The 27,023-nt window shown below is 37.8% G+C and overlaps 3 protein-coding genes across 4 annotated transcripts; 2 read left to right on the top strand and 1 right to left on the bottom strand.

The window, feature by feature from the left end:
* Window positions 1-255: 255 nt before the first annotated feature.
* Window positions 256-10,456, bottom strand: LOC122826849 (myogenesis-regulating glycosidase-like). Its single transcript, XM_044109173.1, has 6 exons — window positions 10,354-10,456; window positions 7,832-8,272; window positions 5,779-6,310; window positions 4,224-5,028; window positions 4,034-4,152; window positions 256-3,114 (listed from the first exon to the last, which is right to left on the bottom strand). The coding sequence occupies exons 2-6, from the start codon at window positions 8,107-8,109 to the stop codon at window positions 2,770-2,772; spliced, it is 2,079 nt and encodes a 692-aa protein (XP_043965108.1). The 5' UTR covers window positions 8,110-8,272; window positions 10,354-10,456; the 3' UTR covers window positions 256-2,769.
* Window positions 10,457-10,667: 211 nt separating this feature from the next.
* Window positions 10,668-19,431, top strand: LOC122826827 (izumo sperm-egg fusion protein 1). Of its 2 annotated transcripts, none has more exons than XM_044109163.1 (11): window positions 10,668-10,757; window positions 12,593-12,666; window positions 12,748-12,961; window positions 14,020-14,094; window positions 14,245-14,328; window positions 14,432-14,452; window positions 14,560-14,649; window positions 14,906-15,033; window positions 15,224-15,362; window positions 17,057-17,213; window positions 17,548-19,431. In XM_044109163.1, the coding sequence occupies exons 3-11, from the start codon at window positions 12,760-12,762 to the stop codon at window positions 17,624-17,626; spliced, it is 975 nt and encodes a 324-aa protein (XP_043965098.1). In that variant the 5' UTR covers window positions 10,668-10,757; window positions 12,593-12,666; window positions 12,748-12,759; the 3' UTR covers window positions 17,627-19,431. The 2 variants fall into 2 exon arrangements, with proteins under 2 accessions (XP_043965098.1, XP_043965099.1); XM_044109164.1 differs by having other exon boundaries at window positions 10,669-10,757; window positions 12,803-12,961.
* Window positions 19,432-23,033: 3,602 nt separating this feature from the next.
* dusp2 (dual specificity phosphatase 2) lies at window positions 23,034-25,944 on the top strand. The gene is made up of 4 exons (XM_044109158.1): window positions 23,034-23,629; window positions 23,822-23,943; window positions 24,047-24,266; window positions 25,034-25,944. The coding sequence occupies exons 1-4, from the start codon at window positions 23,242-23,244 to the stop codon at window positions 25,249-25,251; spliced, it is 948 nt and encodes a 315-aa protein (XP_043965093.1). The 5' UTR covers window positions 23,034-23,241; the 3' UTR covers window positions 25,252-25,944.
* Window positions 25,945-27,023: the final 1,079 nt, after the last annotated feature.

Below are 27,023 nucleotides of genomic sequence, written 5' to 3'. Positions count from 1 at the left end.
AGAAGCTTGAGACCGTTTTGCTCACTGAACCTGTAATATTGGAAGGCATTTCCTTTTTCAGTCTCTGATATCAAACATTTCTTGACATATTGTCTAATCCTTAATTATTTACCAAATCATTAGTAGCTCTTGATTTTCTTTTTCAACATATTTGTTTCACTGCAGCAGATTTATTGCTTTCTGTGTGTAACATAGTGAAGTAGGGTTATATTCTCTTAAACATTGTAACAATAGCAGTGACTAGAGACACAAACAATGGTTAAAATGTATTATATTTATTAGTGAAACAAATCAAGTCAAAATCAACACAATAAAGTTAGATTGTGCCCAAAAATATTTTAACACAGCAGCAAAATAATAACAGTGGCAAACCAAATGTGTTTGTTTTTAACATATCGCATGACTTAAACCTAAAATTAAATTGAGTTTAATACTGAAAAAGGAAGTGTTCCTCATACTGGAAGAGGAACATAACTGTGAGATTGTGCTGGAATCACATGTCATGCAGTCCATTCAATCAAAGAAGTTGAAATAAAGAAAGTCAATAATCAAATGAAAAACCCTGCATGCATAGATTTATCAGCCAAACACTATAGGGAGTGTGAGAACAAAAAATCATTTTTTACACATACAACCTTGTTAAAAATATTACGTATGAATACTATAATTACAATATGGTACAATGTTGCAGAGCATTCATATTCATTCAAACCTACAGAATATTAGGAAATCCATACAGAATCATTGTGAGGAATGCACAGTTCTCTGGGACACTTCAAACATACATGCACTGCATTAATAATGCATTGTTCATATTGTTTGGCACTCGCACTTTAAATATCAAGTGTTTATGTGCAGCATCCAAAAAGGTTACCAATAAAACAAAATAAAAAAAAAAATCCCCCTTTAAGCCTTGAAAGAACTCTAATGTCACACTGGAGGTCCCTGGGTTAATTTCAATAAACATGTCAGAAATAATTCAGAGCATTTAGAGTTCCCTTTAAAAAGCCTTTGTGTGATTCAAATCTCTGCAAAGGTAACATTTTACATTCTGCTGTCATCTTTTCACTTGCTAGAAAGCTAGAAAGCAAAACCAGTCTGAAGACAAACCTCATGACATATCAATATATTAAAGAGTGCTACATCCAGATAATTTAAACATCTTTGTGCTTTTGTGTCATGCTAGCAATCACTGTAAGTGCAGAATAGTTCATGCATTTGCAAAGACGTGGCTTCAAGCATTTCAGCGTGTACTGAATTGAATCAAGACTTTGCTACTTACTTTACAAAGCAGAGATAAGGATAAAAGAAAAACTACAAAGCAAATGTGAAGAACAGGAAAAATATGGCATCATAAAAAAATAATAGTTTATAATAAATCTGCTACTGAAAATAAAGAACATCTCAACATTAATGGCACCCTGAGCAATAAATTTAGCTTGTGCAATTTTGAAAGTAAAATGACTCAATAGGTCAGGAATCACCAGTCTGTAAGGAATTTGCAATTTGCTTACAAGTACCTAGAATGAAAGGATTTCTCCTTAAACTGTTTGTTATTGTCACGTGAAATTACAATAAAGTGCAGAAATCAAAAATGTGAGTTTATGTGTGTTAACTTGGGCAGTTGAAAAGTTGGCAAGTTCAGACAAACACTTTTACCAGAGGTCCAAAAGCCCAAGTCAGGGTCCAGAAAAGCATCCAGAAAAGCCCCCAGCAGATGCTTTCCTTATGGCACAGGTATCTGAGCTGCCCTGTATTTTAGTTTACACTGTACTTCACAGAGTAAAAAAAACACTAATCCTATTTGCATGTCATCCGAAGCTGATGGTCGTAGGCATTGAGGATTAGCTTTTTGCACTACAAAGGAAGGCTTTAGTTATGGCACTATCAAGGATTCACTTGATGGAAGGCACACAAGGATGAGGTTTGGAATAAAAATGCAAAGAAAACTAAAAACGAGATGCACAAATCTATCACCATATCTGGCTTGATTGGCTCTGATAAGTTTTTTGCAAAGCAGATTCTGATTTTCTTTATATTCATAAAAGCTAAAGATCCACATCTGAATAGTGTATGCATACTGGGATTAAGAATGTGGATTCAAAGTGTTCTCCTGACAAAGGATGTAATTTTACTGGCATTTTATTTTACTTTCTTCAAAACATCAGGACGCTGACAGTCCTGATGTTTTGAGTCCTGATGCAATTAAATTGCATGCTGTATTTATGTATGACAAGGGAAATGAGATTAAAGGCTCATACATATTCCACATGAGCAGAGAAATTAGTTCCCACTCTCAGAGTTGCAAGAAAGAAAAATGAAATTATTTTCTTCAGGTCAAATTTGACAGTTTTAGCTTCTTCTTTTGCACATATTCTAGACAGAACAGTTTTTTTTTTCTGTGACTGGTCACACATTTTTAACTAGTGGTGAGTGTTCAACATAATATTCATTGGAGTTCTGGACCTGAATTAAGTTTTCTAACATGATATGTTTTTTTTCTACGTGTTAAAAGATCTTGGGGAAAAATGTAATGTATCAAAGAAAATCAGAGATCTGTGTTGGTCAGTAAAGATCTGATTGGTGCATCTCTACAAAAAGGGAAATTATTTATTTAGGCAAAGAGGAGCAGCTTGTTGGAGGCAGAGACTCAACATCCACCAAAATGTGAACTTTCCCTTTAGAAAGCAAACATTCTCTGTCATTTACTGGCTTATGAGCTGAAGATACAGTGCATCTGTCAGTGCAACCTTATGTAAAGTTATTTTTTTATGTCTCAACCCATAAAAAGTAAGCTAACTCATCCAGACCCACAGGGTAGTCAGTGAGGTACATGGGACCTTTGTACGTTCCTTTTTTGCCTTTCCAGTTGCCTGCTGGGAGGTAAATGTCCCTCTCTTGTTTTCCTGGCTCCAACACTGGAGCCACCAAAAGATCATCCCCAATCAGAAACTGGGAGTCGATCTTAAAGGCTGCCTTGTCGTCTTTGGCGATCCACCACAGAGGCCTTATGATGGGGTCTCCAGTACCAACAACTTCCCCTGCCAGCTCAAGAATCCTTGGAGCCACCTCGGTTTCATGGAGTTCTGAGAACTTCCGTGCAATCTGAACCACCTGGAGATTAATAAATTGTGTTTTAGCATCACAAAAGAGCACAAACAACAAAATATCAAGCACTCATGCATTTATATTTTGCATGAACATGGGAAATTTCATTGGTGGTTGCATTCCAGCTTAATATCTGACCAGGAAGGAAGGGTTTCAGTTAATAAAACAACAATTTGGGATTAAAGTCAAATCTTTGGTTGTGATAGGAAGGACATGAGAAGTGACACATTGAAAATTTGAACAATTGGCCTCAGATAAACAGCATTCTAACAACTATTTTTTTTTTACTTTATAACAATAGCAAATTGTCTACAAGACAGAAAGAAAAAATACTGAAACCATTGTGGGTTTCTATATATACTGTTTGGTTTTGAGACAAAAATCCTCCTATTTAAAGAAATATGTTGGCGCCCTCTTGTGGTAATATTGAAAACTGCTCAAAGGAAATAAATTCTTCTCTGAATATGAATAATCAATTAATTATTTCTTTATTTGGCAAATGTATTTAATGTACTTTAAGCATAAAAACCAATCAGTATTTATAGTCCTTGATATTTTAAAATATGTTGCATTTTACACGGATTTTATGTGACAGACCATCACAAAGTGATGCATAATTGTGCAAAGGAAAATTTGATTACACAATGGTTTTCAACATTTTTTACACACACAAATGTGCAAAGTGTGACATGCATTTATATAGTTCTCTTTACTCTGATGCAAGAAAATAAAATCCAGAGTACATATTTGCCTCCAAATACAACTGATTAGTAAATGCAGCACACTTGTGTGTGTAATTAATGTTTTTGAAACAGCTGTGCTGAGAAGGCCTCAGAGGTTAACATTAGTGAACAAACAGCATCATGAAGACCAAAGAACACAGCAGACTTACTCCAATTGTGAGATATGTCTTGTACATGCTCACCTCATTGTCATAAGCCCACGGTGGTATGGAGAACTGCATGGCAGGCATAAAAGCGGACAGCTCCAACCATCGGATGTACAGCTCTTTGTCTGGCAGAGCATGTGTTTCATTTATCAAACCTGAAATAGAGCAGGATTATCAAGACCTTTAAAAATTCAGATTAAAACATCTAGGTTCTGGTATTTCCTACCTGCAGTGCGGTTGGGGTAAGCATTTCCTCCTATCATGTCTGGTAAGACAAACTGGTATCCCAGAATGCTTATAGTCAGAACAGTGGGGATGATGGACTTGAGGCCAAGCTCATATCCCCAAACTGAATCTCTGTTAATGATCCTGAAGAAACAGGAGATATTCTGACTCTGGTAACCCACACGGAGCTCAGCACGTGAACTGAAAGGTATGGCCATCTCGGAGTAGCGCCGGGTGAAGATGGAGGGGTCAGACAGAGGGACCATAGTGCTAAACTGACGAGGGAGGTAGCTCGTTTCCCCTGCGTCAAACTTGAACGACGTCACATTATAGCGCCTTTTGAGGGAATTTAATTGTGACAAGAACCATTTAGAAGCTTCTGGGTTTGTAAAGTCCAAGATGCCTCCAATCCCGTTCCACCATCGGACCAGGGCAGGCAGATCTCCGCTTGGCTCCTGGACAAACAGTCCTTTCTCCAGAGCAACTCCGAAATTTATGGAGTCGTAGTTGATAAAAGGATGTGTCCATAGCGTCACCTGAAACCCGTCTTTTCTGAGTTTCTCAAACATACCGCTGGCATTGGGGAACTTCTGGGGGTCAAAGTCAAACTCTCCATAGTCAGTGGTGTAGCGGTCATCCAGCTCCAGATGGGACCACTTAAAGCCATATTTAATGATGTCTGATGCGTAGCGCAGCAGCTTCTCCTGAGTTACAGCTGACTTATGAAAAGCCCTAGTGGACCACACCGGCTTTCTGAACACTTCATGGGATGGAACGTTGATGGGCTTTGGGAAGTATCGACGCACCTGACAGAACAAAACAACACACAGAACATAAAGTGTTTAACAACATTTAATATCACACTCTTTTCTTTTTGTTTGAAATAAATGCTAATTTTGTGTACCTGGTATACTGACAGAGGACATGTAATGTAAACTAGCTTTTTGATTATATTTTGTATATATTTATACATTATATTAATGGCTTCAAGGCATAACAAGGTTTTAAAAATGAATCGTTTCAAAGATAATATTTTTGTCATACCATTTAAACATTTCAGAAGACCATAAAACCAGGGATATGCATTTATTCCATGGATAACCATGGAATCAATGCATGGATAATGCATATCCAAGCATTGATTCCATATCCATGGAACAGATATGGAATCAATGCAGTTACTAGTGTGTTACTAGTAGTAAATGTTTTGGTATTTATTGATGCTTTCATTGAACAAACAGTGGAGAAAATAGTAAAACTATTAATCCCAACAATCATGACAGTTTTGGGGGGTTTTAAACATCACTAATAGGAAATTATCATGACAATGACAGAAGAATTTAGATTTTTAAGAATCACATGATAAATGATATAATAAATGCCCACCACCATCAGCAGCAGCATTTATCAAGGACAAACTGTAGAGTTTATTTGTACAAATATTTTAGATTTTAAGCCACTAATAATCTTTAAAAGCTCTTCCTAACACATAAGTACAATTAAGGTTTTGTCAGAAAATAACTTTCTGTTCTCTCCATGTATGCACGCATACTTACCATGTATTTGTGGAGTGATGTGACATCCAGTCCCACACAGACCCTGTAGCTGAGCACAGGGAAGCCCGAATGTCCCACCGGTGGTTTAAAAGGAGAGCCCTTGTATCGGGCCACAAATCTGAGAGTCCTGTTCTTCTCTGACCAGCCCAAATGAAAAGGGACAGAGTCATTAATCTTTATTGCGGTTGCATTGGAAGACAGCCAGTAACGCTCGAGGATTCCCCCAAATGCATTTCGATTGGAGTAAACATCGCTGGTGATGAAAGGAGACGGTTCCTCTTCCCCTTGGTTTCTCATAGGCCAGTACTGTGTTGCCATCTCTGCTCCTCCGTACCAGTGAGAGTCATTGCAGGCCATTGCATGTTCCACAGAGTTTACATCCAGCAGCTCCTCCCAGCGAATGCGATAACACATTACCGTGTCCTTTTCTCTGACTGTCTGGATGAAAAAGTTCAGCTTGCCAGTTTCTGACCGAGTACAGCTGAGAATATGTCCCTCCTTTGTGCAGGAGTCCAGATCTAGAGTGCCAGACCTAGAACAATGCATGGACAGAGAGGACACACGACACAATAGGGGAAGTTATTCACAGTACAGATTAAGCAAGTCATTAAGCAGCTGAAATCCAAACTAGCTGGAGATAGACTACAAAGCCCCAGCTATAGGCTATTTCTGTTGATATGACCTCTGCAGATATTGGTTCATGACTAAAACGGTCTTCCCTCAGGGGGCAGTCATGTGTCTGTCTCATCTGGTTTCCCATCTCTAACTCACAAACTGCAGACTGTCAGCCGCTCAGCACGAGCAACCAAAAACACTGAACAAGCAAACACGTCTAGTCACTCCATAAGAGGTGACCGTAGTTCTTTTCCCTACCGATATTTATTCTTGGTTCATTGCTGAATCCTAAAATTTCATAGCAGTTCCCCTTTTCACTTTTGTTTCAGACTGCCTGGTCCATCTGCCTATACTTTAACTTCACAAGGTCCAGTTATCAATTTATGTACAGAATCAAATTCAGACCAAGACAATTAATTTAATTTGGTCATATACCTTCATGAGGAATAATATTATGACAAGAAAAAGCATACTGACTCATCTTTAAGCTAAGCACTCCCATATACAACAAATTGTGGAGCACTGTTTACTATTCTAACACCTTTCTATCAGTCCCAACATTATTTCTTTCAATAATATGAGCTACAGTAGTTAATCTGTTTAATTGGCTGGCCTTCCCTCACTACATGCATCAATAAGCATTGGCTGTCAAAAAACATTCTTTGATTAGCCACTGTTGCTTCCTTGGACAATTTTTGACAAACACTGACCACTGCACAAAGTGGTCAGAACCCAAAATGAATTTTTGGAAATGTTCTGATCCAATTGACAAGCGCTAAATGTTCAACTGTTGTCAAACTCACTCAAAACACAAGCCAGTATCAACAGCAACCATATGATTGGCATATGATCAGATTCAGATCAAATTAAAAATACGGTAAAGTCAAAATTGGTAGATGACACAATATTAATTGGGAAAAGGTTTTAATAAAGGAAGGCCAGTTGATTGCAACGACTTGTTGACTTTATAACAACCAGATAAGCAGGTGGCACCGCTGGAGAAGAAAGTCTCCTAAGCAAATGTCTCTGATTTAGATATTACCAAAAAAAAACTACATGCAATTAATATGGAAACCATAATTCCCTGTTGATGTTCTATTTTAGATCTAACTGAACTTTTCACCCAGTAGCATGAGCATTTTACTGTATTATATCCATATCTTAACTACTGATTATATTGAGTGTGGCATTCTTTGCTGTCTTTTTTTAGCTGATGTCACATTTTTCATTCAATAAACTTAGAAGGTAATGTTCTTCCTCCATCTTCTCACTCTACTATTTTTATACTGTCACATTTAAAAGTCTCCATTAAATTCATTTGTAAACTATGCTTAATTTTACAATCAAAATCAGCATATTTTGGACTAGTTCTGTCATCATTGACCAGAGAACCAATGAAGATGAAAATCAGTTGAATAATTAAACACTGCAGACTTACCTGAATGCCATGGTGAAGACAGCATCCCCTGCGTGGTTCCGTATAATGTAGCCATCTTTTTTCAGGTCCAGCGACTCAGCCTTCAGCAGATGGGCTTTACGAAGAGACAATAAATAATAGAACCAGGCGATGACAGCGACCAGAACCAGCGCACCACCCAGCAGACCAGCCAGCACCATCGGCCGGCTATCCTGTCCGAATTTCTTTTTCCGCGGGGAGCCATGGTCTCTGTCAATCATATGCTGCTCTCCAGGAGCTCCTGGGACAATCTGATACATGCTGAGAGCTTGTATAAAGGTGTGAAGAGAAGCAGGTTTGGTGGAGGTGCGACAGCTGCTAACTTGGTATCAGTGCTTCTTGAAAATGATCGCGCTGGCAGCTGAAGTCTACCTGCAAATTCTTTATGTCTTTATGTCTGGATAACAACTGATCTGTCGAAACCTGTAAGATGAGAGATATTAAACGTCAGCTGAGGTATTCCTCAATGTCCAATCAGAAGGAGAAAGGAAGAATAAAACATGAAAGCAGAACGTCTGAAGCTGCTTTCTGGTCCGGCTCCTAGACGCTGCGCTAGAGTTACTCACCACTCTGAGTAACTCACACTGGTTGCAAGTGTCCAGCAGCATATCTAATTAACGTCCAGCAGATAATGTGCGCAGCAGGTGTAATCTGATAAACATCAGGTAGTCAGGTTCAGTGTTCATATAAGGTTACATAAGCACTATAGCTAACATAAGTAATGAAAGCCTAACAAGAGGCTACAATCAGTCAGAACGGCACAGACACCAAGTCAGCAAGGTACAGCTTCATTTATTACTGGGCCAAAGTAAATAATATTTAGGATGAGCAGCTCTAATATCTGCACAGCAGCAAGCCTGTAGTTTTCAGTAAACTGCACGTCTGATAGACCATTAAAACGTCACTTAAATAAGGCAAACTATGATTAAGTTTCAACTCTGTTTTCTTATTTTTTTGCTAAAGTTACTTTAAGTTCTGAACAAACTGCCCTCACTTATCTTCATAATGGCTTCTGATAAAGGTCTGAGATACAATTTCTCCTTCCTTCCAAAAGCATTGGTGCACATATAACTGTGCTTCATTTTGCAGCATTAATTTCAATATATTTTATTGTAGTTTTAGACCAACACAAAGTACTACATGACTGTGAATCAGAAGGAAACAGTAAAACACATCTACAATAAACAAAAATCTGAATAGAATGGCATGCTAATGTATTGATTAGAGTTCACCTGTGTGTAATTTAATCACAATTAAAACAGCATTAATAGGAATTTCTTATCATGACAAGAAATTCATCATGATAAATGAAAAGCAACACAATAAATGCCCACCCTTAGCAGATAGGTCAGATATAAAGCTGTAATAATAAGTTTTAAGACAGAACTAAATTAAACAAAGCAACATCCCAAGTTCTTAATATCTTACATTTTCTTCCCAAAATCCAAAACAGAAAGAATATGATACAAATGCAAACATAGCAAAAGTCTGCCAGTTTGCAGCTGTTTCTAACCGGGCACATAAAAGAGAGCATTATTTAGAGAAGAGGAGAGGAGGAATTGGAGAGATTTACATTTCAAATATGAGAGTGTTAGTAGAACAGTTATAAATAGTATCTAAATGGAAGAGTGGCATGAAGAAAGACACTGAAAAAGAGGAGGGATGGTAAGCATGTGTAAGGTGACACCACAATTTACAGCTGCTTGGCCATCGTGTGATGGAAAACAAACATGAATATCTAAATATATATATTTATATATATATATCTATATCTATATATCTATATATAGATATATAGATATAGATAACTCCCATTAGTTTAATCTTTTATTTTATGCATTTATATTGATCCTTTTATTATTATTTATTTATTTATGTATTATTATAGGAGCTTTGCAACGAAATTTCTTTCAATTTGTACATTTTTAAATGTACAGTTGAATGGCAATAAAATCTGTCTAGTCTACGTATATATTCATGTATTACAATGTCCAAGTCCAAATCCAGATTCTAAATCCAATCCAGAACCAAATGTGACCAATTTAAAGGGGTAGGAAGACTTTAGTAACTCTGTGTAACATACTAAAACTCTCCTTTATTTTACAGCTGAGACAGAATACGTTTCTGTTCGTAACTCTGGAAGAGCGTACTATTGCACTTTAACACACAAAGTATGTTTTCAAACCTTTCCTACATAATAAACACAATCGTACACCTATATTTTCTCCATAGTAACTCCAGGTTTATAAATTTTCAAAAAATGAAATTCTACTTTGATAGACAAAGCTGTTGTCTGGTCTAAGTTTTCTTAACAGGCTGAACCTGTCGAGACGTCAGTGTCACAATAGCATTTTATTGTTCGGTATATGAGGTTTCCCAATACAACCTGTCCTGCTAGCTACCTTTACAGTTAAAATACACGTTAGTACAACAAATAAAGGTAGAGAGATATACCTAACCTATCTAAAATGACTCCAGCGGCTTCTTAAACAGGATATATTTACCTGCAGTTGAGTGGCCGAGGTCACTTGGCGTATCCACACAGTCAAGATGTCAACCAACGTATCGATCGTACTGCGCATGTGCGTAGTGGTTTGAACCCTCCCAGCCAATGCGGGGATTCATCTATGAACCCATCACTCACGTTGCACCGCAAGACAGCCTCATGGGAAATGTAGTATGAAAACAGTTTTGCTTTTGAAATGAAATATCCACATTTTTATAGTGTTTTGTGTTCTCAAATTACAAATTCGAAACTAAAATAAAATCAATAAAGTAATTTTAGCCATTAAGATAATCAAGTCAGGTCTAGCATGCATTAACACGGCCTAGAAATGCAAAATGTACGTCAGTTACCTTCAAATATTCGTTGTCATTGGAAACACTGAATATCTATTTGCTGCTAAAGGTAAGGTGGTAAGATTGCAATGACAATTGAGGATTTATAATTTTAGTTTTCTGCTTATACTAATTAATTTTTTGTTGTTATTATGGTTATTAAACAACGTACTTCAATGTTTGACTTATGGTGTTTTTCAGTATATTCACTATCTCCAAATGGCTCAGCAGATAGAAAACATTAGAACAGCAGAATAGATCTACAAACACTATGTCACTTTAATATAAGCTGCAGATGTGTGTCGTATGAATTTTTGGTTAAAATGTTTTGTTCATTCCCTGACGTTAAGCAGAGTATTCAGAGAAGTAAGAGAGATGCTTCATAATATTATTACTCAAGGAAAAATTAAAACGTTGATGGAGTGGTAGTACTAAAATTGCGTTTTATCTACAACGTTACTCAAGTAAGAATAATGGAGTGAACATAATTAGTTACCACTCACTTCTGTAATTTAGCTAAGCAGCACTCTTGAATGAATAAAAAGGCAAGATCTGTAGATCAGGCGATATGTGTAATGCTGTGTCATTTTCTGCCACTGGGTGACAGCAACAAGCTACATACAGATGAGGTTACTTTCCTCTGACTAAATCTGGCTTTGATTAAATGCGTTGCAGTGCCTTTCAGAAGTAGTCTGACATATTGAACTTTTCCCCATTTTTCCCCGACAATACAATTTTTTGTGTTCTCAACCAGCTTTCCATACTTAGAGAAAATCTTGTTTACTTGTTCTTTTCATGTTTGGTCAAGCTGAATTTTATACAATTTGGAACAAAGTTACATTACAAAATGTGGACAAGTGATATGCTGTTAATACTTTACATATACGGTACATTGTATAGCATAAATATTTCTGCATGGCACTGTAGAAATTATGTTGATGTTTCTGTTATGTTACTTGTGGAGCAGAATCAGCATTACCAACAGAGGGAAAACTTTTGAGCTTTTCAGTATTTGCATTATTTACTTATTTATTTCTTATTTTAGAGATTTACATTATATTTTGGAAAAAATTATTGTAGGCGTCTACACAGACTCAATAAACTAAAATGGGACACAAAAATAGATGTAGCGCATCAACAGAGGACTACAGAATCACTGTGAGAAATGCCAGATGTAGAATACAGAACAAAAAATAATAATCAAGCCAGAATAGAAACTAACCACTGAGTCATGAGACAGATACAGTCAACTAGTTCTTGTTTCATCAGTAGTTGTCAAATTGAAGGAGAGAAGCAGGCATATTTTTATTTTCTTCCTATTACAATGTATTCTAGTAAACAGTAGTGCAGTTTGAGCAGGATTGCTGTGGTCTTGCTTTGATTTTTCATCTGGTTGATTTTTTATTTTTTTATTTTTTTCAAATATTGTTTTCATTAACAGTATGGTAATGATACTTGTTTGTGTACAACAGTTTGGCCTTCAAATGAGTTAAAGTGCTTTTGCATTCCAGGTGAACCGATTAAATAGCAATAAACACACCCACCCCACACCATCGAGACAGTTATACCAAAAGAGCAATTGGTAAAAATGGATACAAAAAGTATGAGAATGCTCTGCAGCCAACAACACGGCATCCGAAAGAACCTATGAATGAACACTTCACTTAGAATCAGAGAGAATATTTGTATCTATTTAAGGATACATACAAAATTAACACTTTAAGCGAATTGGAGAAAACCAAAGCGAATTAAATGGTTTGCACCCATTTGTAGTTTTCAGATACCTTTGAGGGCAGGTGATGCAAAGTAATTTAACCCTAAAAAACAAACTAATCAAATCAATGTTTAAAAGAAAGCCGCATTGAAATAATATTTATACTTTTGATGAACTCTTTTTGACGACAGCTGCTTTCTGACAATCAGACAGATTGACCCTTTTACTTAAAAATCAGAAGCAGAAGTCCAGCAACATTGCAGAGGTAAATCTAAAAAGTAATATTACTTGATGATTCTGCTATAAAATATTCAGATCTGCTGAACACATTCATTCTGGTTCATAGAGCTGCTGGGAGATGCTGCTGATTGTGGTGCTTCTGTTTCACCGCATCGTTACAGCTGGGGCCTGTCTGCAGTGTGATCGCTCCATCAGGAACATGCATGAGGACTTCATCCTGTCTGCTTCCTCCGTAGATGAACAAATTACTTTGCAAATGATTGCCGACCAAGCCTATGTCTCATACAGGGAAACAAGTCGGAGTCGAAAGGGAGTCATTGGTGAGACTATAAACCGTGAACACTGTAAAATCTATTTAGTTCACCTCACTCATCTTACGTATTTGTCATGCGTTATGTTAACAAATTTTTTTTTTTTACTTGTGTGGACTGCTTGATACAAATTTGACCCTGCTAAGAATTACTAAATATCTACAACAACTTACTGCTTACTCATTTTGTCAGATTCACGTAAATTAAACAAGCCAATTTTCTAGAATGAGTCCTTGTCCTCCTTCTCTCTCACACACTTCTTGTTTTATTAAGGTTTTATTGGCTCCGGTGGCTTTTATTTGAGTGTTCAGACAGGAAGGTGGGCAATGAGAGAAGGGAAGACATGCGACAAAGGTTATCACGCCGGGATTCGAACAGCCACAGCCACTGCAGCACTCCAGCACGCCTCTCTCCCACTTCACAGAATTATTACTTCGTAATTACCATTACTGTCGTTTGTGTCAGGTTTACAGGAATATAAGAAACATAATACCAAGGTTCTGGCTTGGGACTTTTGCATGTAGAAAAAAATGCAATTAATTGCACTAATAGTCAAAAAAAAAAAGATATCCCTATTATATGTCAATACACTATGGTAGTCCTGTGTTTGACAAGCACTGACTGGTATAGTTGGAAACTACTGTTAGCATAGCGGTAACAGTAGCTTAAGATAAAATAATAAATTGAAACTTGTACTGATGTGAATGCGCTCCTGTTCATGGAAACGCTGGGATTAGTCTTTCTTCATGTGTCAGATGAGATACATTACTGGTTCCAGTAAAGAAAAAAAAATTAAGTAAAGCATTAGTACTTGGAGGCAGTATTGAGTCAAAGTACTTTCCAACACAGAAATAAAACACAATTATCAAGTGGGAGAGACTTTTCAACCACAAATTCCAAGTATTTTTACTAAAAGCGAGTTTTGATAGCAATTTAACATGAGTCAACTTACTATTTTCAATTAAGTACCATTTTGCATTCACAGTTTATGTGATTACTTCTTTCTTATTATTGTGATGTTCTAAAATATCATCACCAAGATTTTTGTTTTTTTGGTAACTTCTTAGATCCAACCACTTTGTACAGAGCCAAAACTGAGTACGAGAGTGAATTCCACCGCTTCTTGAATGGTCCTCATGTTGGTGAGATTTAAAGATAAATGAGAGAGAAACTGTTACTTAAAATTAGTGAGTAACTGTTTCTGGATGCAAAGTAAAGTGAAGAGTTCAAAGTGACTACTCATATCTTTGCATTAAATCTAACATCAGTGCATCCTCTCTCTGTTTTCAAAGGGCTTCTAAAATACGAAGCCATTGAGATCATGGATAAAGGCAGTCATATATTGGAGAAACACTTGGAAGCTTTCATCCCTAAAGGTAATCAACTTGAATAGTAGCAAGTTCTGTTTGGTATGAAGCAAACCACTTTTTGCAAGTCAGTGTTGTGCCTTAGTTATTATTCTGTTTCTTTTTCCTTCAGAACTTTGCCCCAACAAGTGTGGTACGTTTGCTCTCTGATCCCGCCACCTGTGTTGCTTCTGCCTGTGCAAATCGTGTTGAGTTGGTGCATGCTAACTGAACACGTGTGCATGCATGTGTGGCTTACAGGGCTTCTCAATAGAAGAGTAATGGATTGTATCTCTTGCAAGTACAAGACATACATCTGTCCAGCTCCGTCAGGCCAGCTGGACTGTGATGGTATACTTTCATTTTTTGCAGCTTAGTGTTTATATGTTGTTAGTGAGAGAGCTGAGGAATGATGGGAGTCTTACCTATGAGGCGGGAGTGCATCTTTCTTGCAAGTGCATTAAAGCATGTCACGGGTGTGGAAATGTGTTCTGAGCAAAATGCTGCTGCATGTCCATGTGCAGTGCTAATGAAGATTACAGAGGTAATCTGGATGCAAATGAATAAAAAAAGCTCCTATTCTGCCCTCATCTCATTTTTTTTCCAGTGCATCTGGTGCAGGCAGAGGAGGAAGGCCAAGCGGTATTGAACTGCTTCCTTCCGTGGCATCGTTTCCTTCTGGGAAGACCAGAGTATCACTACTCCAGGGCTATTGGAGAGCCAGACGCCATAAAGGTCTCTCACAGCCGAAACATATTATTGCAAAAGGAAGCATGCATGGCACTTTAAATTTCACTTTAACATATCCTTTCATAACCCGAACCAAGTGCATGTCCTGGTTTTATCCCATATTTAGCTTTTTGAAACCAAATTTTTCCTGTTTGCTGTATCACTTCCACATTTATACACACGGCTGACTGAAAAGGACTTCCAGCTGTTGGTGGTGACACAAGACGCATCTATAGTCCTGAATCAGCTTCATTTGGATGAGCAAGGAACATATCGCTGCTCTCTGCAAGATGAAAATGGAGCCGTCTACTATCGAGCCTCTTTCCTGCTCACAGGTGAAGTCAGGTTTTATTACATGGCAGACAGTCGATGCAATGCAGGGTATTTGCAGGAAGTGTGCTATGCTGTAACACTGTGAGTGCACCCACGGTGAAGATGTGTCTTTAAAATTAATTAACTAGATTAAGGTCAAGTTGAATTCAAAATAATGTGCAAGGAAACAGAACGATCAGGCACTGAATGAGAAACCAAGAAGTAGTATTTAATCTGGGCGGCTTGATTACTGGAATGCTGGATAGGGGAGTTATACAGGCAGCTTAAACATGAAAAGAAGTTAATTGGTACCGACACTTAGTGCACAATAGAAGAGAAATAAGAGTACAGAAACTCCTACACTACAGATACAGATAGAAATAGTGAGCTAAAAAACTAACAAAGAAACAGAAAATCAGAAACTGAGATCAAGCAAATGTAATTATCAAGCAGAAGTGAGTAGAATAGCTAAAAGCTGTACACAAGTAAGAGTAGCAACATATTTTTACCCAAGTAAAAATATGCTGAAGTATTGTTGGCTAAAAAATAACTGTCCAATAAATTACTCAAGTAAGAGTAAAAAAGCCTTTGGTAAAAAGGTTACTAAAGTACTGAGTAAATTATCAAAACATCAGTCATTTAATATTTAAAAACTGCATCACTAAATGGATCAAAATAAAAAGTTATGTGGAAATTTGGGTATTTTCAAGACCAAGATGAAAATAATTCATATAAATGATATAATTACAAAACACAAAATGAGGCAAAAGAAAAAAAAATTCTAAATCAATTTCATCCAGTATAAAATTTATCTAACTTTAAGGAAAATTTGTGTCTGGTAATATTTTGTTTTGATTAAACAAGATGGTTCAGACTGAAGTTACTCACAGTGAGTAGAGTATCCACGAGCAATACTTCAAAATAAAATTACTCAACTTAAAGAAAAAAGTACAGTACAGTAAAAGTACACCTAAAAGTTTTTTTGGGGAGGGGGAGTTTTCACAAAAAGTTACTCAAATAAATGTAACTACTGCCCAACTCTGATAATGACTACGACTCTTAGCAGAATTAGAGTACATACCAAATACTAAAGCACAGAACAAAACTACAAAGGATCTTAAAACTACGTAATGAACACCAAACCAAAATCCTTAAGATCCTGGTTAGATCTTAAAAATCCTGGTTACATTTTTTTCTTGCTTCCACTCGTATTTATCTTTTTTTTAAATGTTTTTTGGCTCATTCAGCCTATATTTTCGAGAGTGGTTGGACAGAAAAATAGGTAAAGAGAGATGGGAGAGTGATGTGGCAAAGGTCATCAGGCCGGGACTCCAACTTGTGTTGGAGAACTAACGCCTCCATACGTGGGTTATGCTCTACCACTGTACCACCACAGCAGCCTCGTATTTATCTTTTTGGTTGGTTCTATTTAAGGTTGGAAAGTTTCCCTGCCGTCACCCTAATCTGTTACTCTCACTACATATTATCTCCCAGACCGGGCAACTGGGCAACAAATCCAAAATGATAATATTACTTCCAGTCAGAAGAAGCAGAATAATTTAAACCTTTTGAGGTTTTGAGGTTAACTCTAGATGGAGAGGGGTGTTTAGCGATGTGTCTGTTTAGTGACTTTAATCTGAACAAAATGCTTAACAATCCCTGGCCTGTAACACAGACACTGACTCACGTCTGTGTTCATTCTCCTCCTCCTTCACAGTCGAGCCTTTGCGTCTTCAGACCCGCCAACCCTTCGTCACTCTGCCCCCACTGGCTCATGGCGTCTACTCTCCTACAGAGACCCGGCTTGTGGTACTCATTGTCGTGGTTACAACACTGAGCCTGGCAGCGAGCGTAGGCTTCATAGTTCTCCTGAGGTGAGAGACCTGGGTGGATGAGTGGGCGGGGTTCCCAGGAAGGGTGGAGGTGAAAAGAAATGATATCAAACAACATGAATGAGAGACTAGTCATGTAAAGTGAAGTAGAGCCAGCGATGAGCTTAGATTTTATTACTAAGTCCTGATTTATTAGGCTGAGTGAACGCAGCTGAACTGAATCACTTGACTTTTGTTATTTGGAAAAAAATTTTTACTTCTTCCAGGAAGTGTTGTAAACTATATTAATGTTAAAAACCACAAGCATGTTTTTTTTCTTTAAAAAAACCCAACCATTTTTTCTTTTAAAGGGACTCTCTGTTATTCTTTTCTGTAGGATGATGATAAATCGGCAGAAAGAAGTCAAAGACTTGAGGATCAAAAGGAATGGCAAACACAGAAAGGCCACAGTATGATGTATACAGTTTCACAGGACGGGAAAGGTTTCCTCACTTCCGTTTCTAGATTTTACGTTGTGATCAAATAGATTTTCCAGCATGAAGTGTCAAGTCATGTCTAGAAATGATGTGAAAGTTTGAATGGGTCTTAGTGGGCTGGAAAAAAGATAAGTCACTCTAGAGTTGTAGATCTTGTTTTTATTTGGATCAGGTGTGAGCTGACAGAAAGTTGGCAGAGGAACAAAAGCAGAAATTGCTCTCCACTGAGTTATTTCAGCTGCACTCAGACATTTACATTCACATATGATCTGCATAAATAACATACTAATTTGGGACTTTGATGATTTATTTTGAACTCTGTTTTTGAGGGTGGTACGAGTCTTCAACAAATAACTTCAGCTATTTTTAAAAACAAGAATTAGGTGAGTCACTTTGATTTTGTAGAGGACCTTCTTTAATCCACAGAGGGTCTAAATTTTAAATACAGCGACCATCAGCAAACTCCTGGCATATTTCAGGGGGTGGGAGGGTTATGATTGTTTTGTTTCCTGGCACCCTGGATCATATGTATATAAAACACATTTTCATATAATTGAAGGTCAGTGATTTGAGGGACTGTCCCAGAGAAATTAAGTCAGTCTCTGTTACTGACCCCAAAATCACTTTTGGGTTATTGTGCAATTAAAAAACTTCTGGGTCAAGTTTCAACATGACCCAAACAGTGATCCATATGAAATCGGTCAGGAACAACTCAGAAACCAACAAAGCAAAAGTCTCTCATAAACTAAAAGATCTAAAGACACCAGTGTTAATGCCCAGAGCTAACCAAGTTTGACATTAAAATGCATTAAAGGTGACCAAAGCACAGTAGTGACAGCAAAGGACTTTGGGACTGTTTTGCATTAAAAGTATATGTGAATAATAAAGATAACCTACAAATCTTACAGTTTTACATTGAAGCTTACAAACGTAAGAACAAAATGCCATCTGTCAAGCCAGGTGTTGGAAGCGTCATGCTGTGGGTTTGGTAATGAAGACAGAATAACCTCTAAAATTCATAAACTTTAGTGAAGTTTAAACGGTGAAACTTTGACACAGTTGGATGTTCCAGAGGAACAAAAGCATTCAAACATATCAAAACTGCTTTAAGAATTGGTAAAGCAGCCCAACATTAAGCTCCTGGAATAACTTTCAGTTCTACAGAAAGTGTGTGGACTATGTATAGAAGCCAAATCCGTCCAAGCAAATCATTCAAATTATATGAGTCCTTCTGTTTCCCCAAAAGGAGGAAATTCAGACAGATTTTTACCAGGAAACTGATGATGACTACACTGAAAAGAGAAAACAGGTGATCATAAAATGTGTTAACTGGTCACAAGTAATCAACTTAAGTTTATGCTGTGGTGGCGCAGGGTTAAAGCACGACTCATGTACGGAGGCCTTAGTCCTCAACGAGGCCATCACAGGTTCGAGTCGCGATCCGATGACCTTTGGGAATTCCCACTCTCAAACAAAGGTCAATTGTGTAAGGATTTGGTTTTCTCTGTGTTGATTTGAGTTTGTCTGTGTGTTTATTTTGGGTTTCTGTGTCTTTTGTCTACTTGATGGTTCCCAGGTGTGTCTCGTTCCATGATTACCCTCTGTGCATTTAATGCCACCTGTGTTTCTGTGTCTTTGTCTGTCCTTGTCTTACCTGTCTGTCTGCTCACTCTGTTGTCTTCAGTTCGAGTCCGGTCACTGCCAGTGTGAGTCGTTGCCTCTGCTCACCTGTGCTGTCTGGATTATTGAGACTTTCATCATTAAATCATCTTTATTCACTTCAATCTGGGTCCTCTGTGTCAGCCTCACCACCTCCCACCACATTTCATGACAAATAGAGCAAATAAAACCTTAAATAAATAAGTTTATCCAAGTACATTTATTAGACGGATTACATTACAAACTTGTAGTCCTAAAAACGAGAAAACGACCCCTATCTTTTTAGGAGGTAATTATACCAATGTCTCCAAAATGCTGATTTATATCTTACTGCACTGTGTTTATTAAACAAATAAGTATGACAAACCTAATCTGATTACATATGACAAATTAACACATTTTTTTTATAAATTGGAGCTCGATTCTCTTATTTCAGTGTACAAATTTTGTGTCGAGCAGCAACTTGCAAAGGGTCATTTCAACTAATGTACTAATATTACTGGGGGTTAATGTATTTATTTTAATGTGTAGGTATAATTTTTACCCTGTGTAGAAGAAAAACAACCCCATAAATTTCAAAACGGTTCACCCAATTGTTTTTAAAAACAACTGAAGTTGCTGTTTGTGCCCGGAGTAAGTAGAAGTTAACTTTCTGACTGTAATTGCACCAGAGCGTATTACAATTCAGACCCCAGTTTTGACACCTCCTCTTCCTGCCCCAGCCACATGAAGTGGAGCTGTGTGGCCACGTGGACATCTAAGAAGAGAATCAGGGATGAGGGAAATCTCCTGGATTAGTGTTTTTCAGATTAATAGCCCCAGCCACCCAAATAATCCTAGATAATCCCTCCGGTGGGGGAAAGGAGATAAAAATAAAAAAAAACAAGCAGCAGATGTTGTCGTCAGAAGTTCTGTTGATGTTTGTTTACTCATGTGTTCATTCAGAGAAAAAAAAATGTGACAGTAAATATTAAGTCTGTCATGATTTCCAATCATGACCGTGATCTGATTCAGAAGAAGTGTCTCTTCTGATCTTGACTGTGTTTACCAGGCAACAGTGCTTCATATTTTGTATGCTGCTGAGTTAATTTGCTTCCTGATGTCAGTGTCAAGTTATGCTTCCTGCAAAAACAGTCATTACCCATGACAAATTTAAACCAGTCTTTCAGCATTATGTAAAGGGGGAGATAATGAAATATCAAAAACTGAAACTGAAATTAACTGATATTGGATGAGTAACCAGCACCAGGAAATCACCTTTGAAATCACAAATGGTGCTGAGAATATTTCGGAAAATTTCTGTCAAAGGCTCGAATGTGTGTAGGTAGTTTGGGTTATGAGCTATGACAACAGAGATTGTGACAATACAATGTGAGGGTGTGTGGAGGTTGAGGTTTGCATTGATGGTGGCAGGATGTGTGTCTGCTGCTGCTGCTGCTGCTGCTTCCGTTGGGGCTTGCTGACATGGGGGAGAGGAGAAAAAAAAAAGAAAACACTCCTAAAGACACCCACACACAAAGGCTCTCACGTCACAACCTTCCAGCCAAGCAGTCTTCAGCGTCTCACCAGTGTGTTTAAACCCACTGTGCATGCTGAGGCTACCGTAAGTGCACTCTCAGCTGCTCTCCTGACAGCCACGATGAAGTGTGTAGTAAAGTGTGCTTGAGTGTGTACACTGCAGTGGACTGAAAGTGCTGCCTCAGCAGGGAGACGGGATGACAAAGTGGTCGCGCTACCGAAGGAGAAACAGGCAGCGGCGAGGGAAAGGGAAGTGGGAGCATGAAGAAAGTTGGAGTCAGAGGTTTGAGTGGGAGAGAATCATGTGGGAAGGCAGAGTAATTTCAGTGTGGGCTATGAGGAAATGAGGACAAAGATGTGAGATTACACCCTATCATAAGAGCAATACGACCGTAAAGATCCAGACACCGTACTGATAGTTATGGAAAGACATCTGCATGACTAGTTCTCTAAAATAGAACTTCTGGCATTTTACTTCCTTGTTATTTGTGTTTTACTGAAATGGTTTGCATTGAAAGCTATTTTTACAGCACCAATTTATTTCAAGGGTAATCTCGGACACGGCAAAATCAAGCAAACTGTTCCGGCTATACGCACTCTACTCAAAACAACTCATTCCATTGAATTCCCTTAAATTCACATTGAAATACACCTACATAGTGATAATCAAATGATTATGCCATTATTCTACACAAATTTGAAAAATACTTGAATGTAAGTTTTCAAATCAAATCATATTTTACTGCTTTTACTACGACTTTTTTTTTCTTTAAATACTCGTCTGCTTGTATTGTTGTAGCTGGTTTTCAGTTTTCACCTGTTTTAACCCAAAATATTTATAAATCTGAAGTTTGTCAGCGTCTGTCATCATGTTGTAAAACTACAAAAAGATGTTAACAATTAATACTAATGGTTTTTATGCCCCCTTCTAAATTTGCCTACTCAAATCACCCCTTGAAAAAAAAAACACTTTTCAACAAATGAATTAAAAGATCAAACATAACATGGCCTTCACCAATAATGAGTGTGAACTACACCGCCCTCTTTAATGATAAAAAATGTAGTGTTGAGTTCATTAGATACTGATATTTTATTTATTAACAACTTGTTTTTGTTCGTTTTTTTAGTTTTGTTCATTTATTTTGCGTCATTATTATCCATTATTTCACATTTGTTGCCAACCGAGCAAGATAAGGCTACTAATTTCTTTACTAAACATTGCAAACCTCTTAACATCCATACGTGTATATTTAAAATTTCATCCTCAGAGCACCTGCAAAACAAAATACGTAACAGTTTTAGTCAGTTTGATTAAAATATTTTCTATTTATTGTATTGTGAATTGGCAGAAATGAACATATTTAGATTATGAAAGCAGCATATTGATCACTGAGAAATGTTGTCATTGTGACATATCTTCCTCTTTCCTATGACGTCCATCACTGAATAAAAATAAATTTGCTATATTTATTGCTGAATAAGCCATTGTTTTATTTAGACTTTCCTACACAATAGGCCTCAATGAAAGTCCTGTTTTAGTACACTGCTAGGAAACCATTTTATGACCTATGTGATACTAAATGTTTTTCCAGATTTCTTTCACTTTAATACTAAAATCACTCAAGATAAAATTGTTAGCTAAGTGGCTTGCATTTCTTAATAACATATATTTTTTTTTGTAATAAAAGTTGCATTATGCAGTAAAATGCCCCAGTAATCTTGGTAAACGTTTTGTATTAGACACAAAGTCTGTAATGGCATACTTTGAATGTAACATTTCCCCTTTCCCAAAAGTGAATTCATAATAGAAAACAAACAGGGATGAACGAGGAAAAGTGTAACATCTGTTTGTGGCAGACATGGAGAGAGAAACAGGGCAGATTTGCTGTGGCTTAGAGCTCCGGGAGATTAATTTGACCCAAATGATAGCACACAGCCTTCAGCATTTCCTCTGAAGGCAGCAGTTCCTAGCTTTCAACTCGCAGCATCACGTCACTCAACACAAAAACACCGTATAACCCCAAACGACCACGTGCGCAGTAGGAAAGTTGAGCTTTACGTCAGTGTCCATATGAGGACTGTCGGACAAACCATATTTGGCTTTTCCGCCTGTGACGTTGCTGCCTCTGCGGGGAAAACTGGGCGGAGCTTATGCGACCCCGCCCCTCTCGCGGCTGTTATCAATGAACAACTGAAACTATGAACCTGAAGACGGTTTTAGCCGCCTCAGGGAGAGTTCAATTTCTCTCTACACTTACTCAAACACTCAATATTTTTTTCAGTTTTAATACAGGCGCATTGTTTTGCATTTACAACTCTAATAGTTTAACTTTTTTCTTAAATAAACACCTCGATTTTGTGTACTTTTTAAAAGTTTTTTTTAAGTTGACTTTTCACCTATTTCAAACTTTTGCGCCATGGCTTCAAGCAGTGTAACACTAGAAATAACCAACAACGAGCTGGTCCACATCCTCAGGACCCCACGGGATCAGTACACCTCCAGTGGGTGCGTGGTGCTGGACTGCAGACCTTTCCTCGACTTCTCCACGACGCACATTTGCGAGTCCCGAAACGTCAACTGGAACTCGATGCTGCGCCGCAGGTCCAAGAGCTCGGTGGTGGCCCTGGAGTGGCTCATCCCGGACAAGGCGCTCCTGGGCCGGCTGCGGCGCGGAGAGTTCTCCCCGCTGGTGGTGGTGGATGAGAGGAGCGGCTCGTTGGCCGAGCTGAAGTCTGAGAGTGTGGCCCAGATGTTGCTCACCGCCCTGCAGAACGAAGTCCAGACGCAAATCTGCTTTCTGCAAGGTGAAAACACTTTTGATTTCTGAACATTAATTAACGGAAACAATCATTTGCTAAGTAGGCATATTAATACAGTGAATATAGAAAATGGAACAAAATGATCACATTTCGTTCTATTTCCTCCTACATTATATAAGAGGAGCATTCTTGTAAAATGTTTCACTAAGCTAAAACTCTGCTTGACATTCATTTTAGGTGGATTTGAGGCATTTTCAGAGGCCTTTCCAGATCTTTGTTACCACTCTGGTGTAAACCCCCTCCATTCAGTGGAACCAGAGCCAATAGTGACAGGCCGGAGGACTCCAGCATATGATCAGGTATGTCAGGAAATCCTAATCAGTGCATCTAAAGGTTATCTTCCTAAATTATAAATAAAAAAAATCAAACGCATTGATTAATTGCTGTTTTAATCATTTCCAGGATGGTCCGGTGGAGCTGCTTCCCTTCCTGTTCCTGGGCAGTGCCATCCACTCGTCCCGCAGAGAGACGCTGGCAGCAGCAGGCATCACAGCTGTCCTCAACGTATCCTCTACCTGCCCAAACTTCTACGAAGGAGAGCTTCAGTACCTGCGACTCACTGTGGAGGACACGCTGGTAGCTGACATCAGAGCCTGCTTTCACACAGCCATCTCGTTCATCGGTGAGCCCCTTCACCTTCTGCTCATTTATTTATTTATTTATTCAAATCCCAGTTTGAATTTTAACCAACCAGGTTTTAGAGGGCAGAGAAACTCAAGTGACCTAATTTGATATGAAATGCAACATAACACTTTTAAGCAGCTTATGTTTTGTGGCTTATTGGCAAAATAAAATAATCTAGTTACAAAACAACTGGATTATTTTCCACAAGTTACAGATGAGATTCATTCACTCCTAAACTTTGCCCTTGTAGCCAATTGTAAACATTTAGTCAGAAGACTAAATGTTTGCAAATCATGAACAGAATTAACTTTCTTCACTTTTCCTCACTATGGGTAAATCTGGTCCATTTGGATAACGTACTGCATAAAACGAGGTTCTCTTGGGCTCCATGTTCAACCAACCAGTCAAGTTTATTTGAAAACCACATTTAAGTATCAAGATAGTTTTAAGTGCTTTTACATCATAAAAATAAAAAGTAATAAAAATTCTTACATTTTGTTAAGTGTCATCATCCAAATCATCAGTACATATCAAATTGGTCAAAGTTCCAGTGATAATGGGTTGAAAGCAACCATGTTGGCAAAGTCCGTCCAAAACTCCGACCACGTTTGCAGTTTTTATCAGAGTTTTTACTTTAAAGCCTGAATCTATATGTTTGTTTACCAGACAAGTAAAGCTTTAGGCAGTGTAATGATTGATTTAAAACTGTGTGAACAGTACTGATTGTTCTAAATTTTGTTGTTTTTTTCCGGTTGTTGCCCACAGACTCTGTGAAAAAAAGCGGTGGTCGGGTGCTGGTTCACTGTCAGGCAGGCATCTCCCGCTCAGCCACCATCTGTCTGGCCTACCTCATGCACACGCAGCGCGTCCGCCTCGACGAGGCCTTCGACTTTGTCAAGCAGCGCCGCCACGTCATCTCCCCCAATCTGGCTTTCATGGGACAGTTGCTGCAGTTCGAGACCGACATCCTCTGTCAGGGATGAGACGAGTGATGTCTTCAGCTCAGATTCTTATCAGGACTCAACAAATGATTCGTTTTTTGCAGAAAATGGTGCATTTAACAAGGACTCGGAGAAAAGCTACTTGTGTTGCTGGCATCACATGACTGGATTTCTGTTTAAAGCAGAAACTGACAAATGTATTACTGGTTAAACAAACTGTTGCAGTTTAGAAACCTGCTGAAGTATTGAACTTGAAAATGACTAGAGTCCAGAGGTAGCAGGTTGGAGCAGCTACTTTGTACTTTCCCATAAGTTTTACCGGTGAGGGAAGTTGTTCCTGCTTTTCTGGTAGTTTTTGTTGTGTGTGTTAATTTAAGACTGACGTGCCTGTTTATTTGAAAGGTCTGTTTTTGCTTTCATACTGAAGCCACTGTGATAACTTTCAGACAGCACTGTGTTAGCTACGTAAAGCAATAGTGAACAATTCTAAGATTTCTTCCATTGAAGTTATGAAAATGCACTAACTACAGCCTGTTTTATGAGACACATATATTGGCTGGCAGCAGTTTTTTTTTTTTTTTTTTTTTTTTTTCATTATGTAAATAGTTTTTAATTATTTAAGGTTTGCAACGACTGTGTTACAGTTTTTGATGCGTGTTATTGCACTTTTATCCTGCAAATTTCAATCTATTCTAGTTTTTTTTCCACTCGAATAAAAACTTGCAGGAAAACACATTTGATTCTTGTACTCCTCTTCCTTTTACATAAACACACCTTAGCTTGTTTGTTCTGGTACATCAGATCGTTTTTCTTCAACACTGCCTCTCTGCAGAGGCAAAATAGTCCTGAGAGTATTGCAGCGGTTTTCCAGAGCAAGTTGCAAATGCATAACTTCACACACTGACCCTGCAGCGCTCCTGCTGAATCAGGGGATGTTGAAGCTGTTTGTTGCTGCGTGTTTTGGAGGATTATCCTGCAGAGAGTGGATTTTACACTCTAAAGTCCTCTTCCACTGCCAACACGGACATAAAAAGTTCTATCTGCACACTAGAGTTATGTGAACGGCTTTAGAGATTTGAGTTTTGCAAAATGTTCTCACATAGTTTGGAGAGTCTTTCCCAAATTTCAACAGGATATTTAAAGTGCGTGCTGTTAAAGTTTACTTCCAAACTGACTTTTTATATATTCAGCTTTAGCTCTGTAAGATGTTTTCCGCTTCACAGATGTCTGCCATTTCTCCTTTCATTTACATCCCATTTTAATGTTTCTTTATGTGGAACTTTTGGGAAAATATTCCATGGAGTGATGAGTCAAAAGTGAAGCTTTTTGGAAAGTGTGGGTCATGTTACACTGGGTGGGAAATTAACAGAGCTTTTCTGGAAAAGCAGAAGAGATGTTGAGTCAAAATGGTGGTGGTCGTGTAATTTTTCACGGCTGCTTTTTCCATGGATCCATGATTTCTGGTCTTTACCATCCAATCCTGGAAAACGACAAAGGGAAAAATTTGAAATGTGAAAAATTTCTCATAAGAATTTAGATGATTTTGTTTTTATATATTTCAGTTGTATGGTAAATTTAAAAAAATAAATAAAACTGACAGTAACGAAATTAATTTAATTTCCCTCTCAAAATCAAATTCAAAACAAAGCAGTTTTGAATTTGATTTTGAATTTAATTTGAAAATGTTTTTTTCCACAGTTTGTTCCATAAATATCAGTAAATCTGAAAAAAAAAATTGTAAATGCAATGACATACATTTTATGTTTTTAAGTAATGGGGATGTTGTTGAAGAACATTATCTATGTTTGTGGCGC

This window comes from Gambusia affinis, linkage group LG03, assembly GCF_019740435.1.
Source record: "Gambusia affinis linkage group LG03, SWU_Gaff_1.0, whole genome shotgun sequence".
In the NCBI taxonomy this organism is placed as follows: domain Eukaryota; kingdom Metazoa; phylum Chordata; class Actinopteri; order Cyprinodontiformes; family Poeciliidae; genus Gambusia; species Gambusia affinis.
This window is presented reverse-complemented; position numbering and strand designations above follow the sequence as displayed.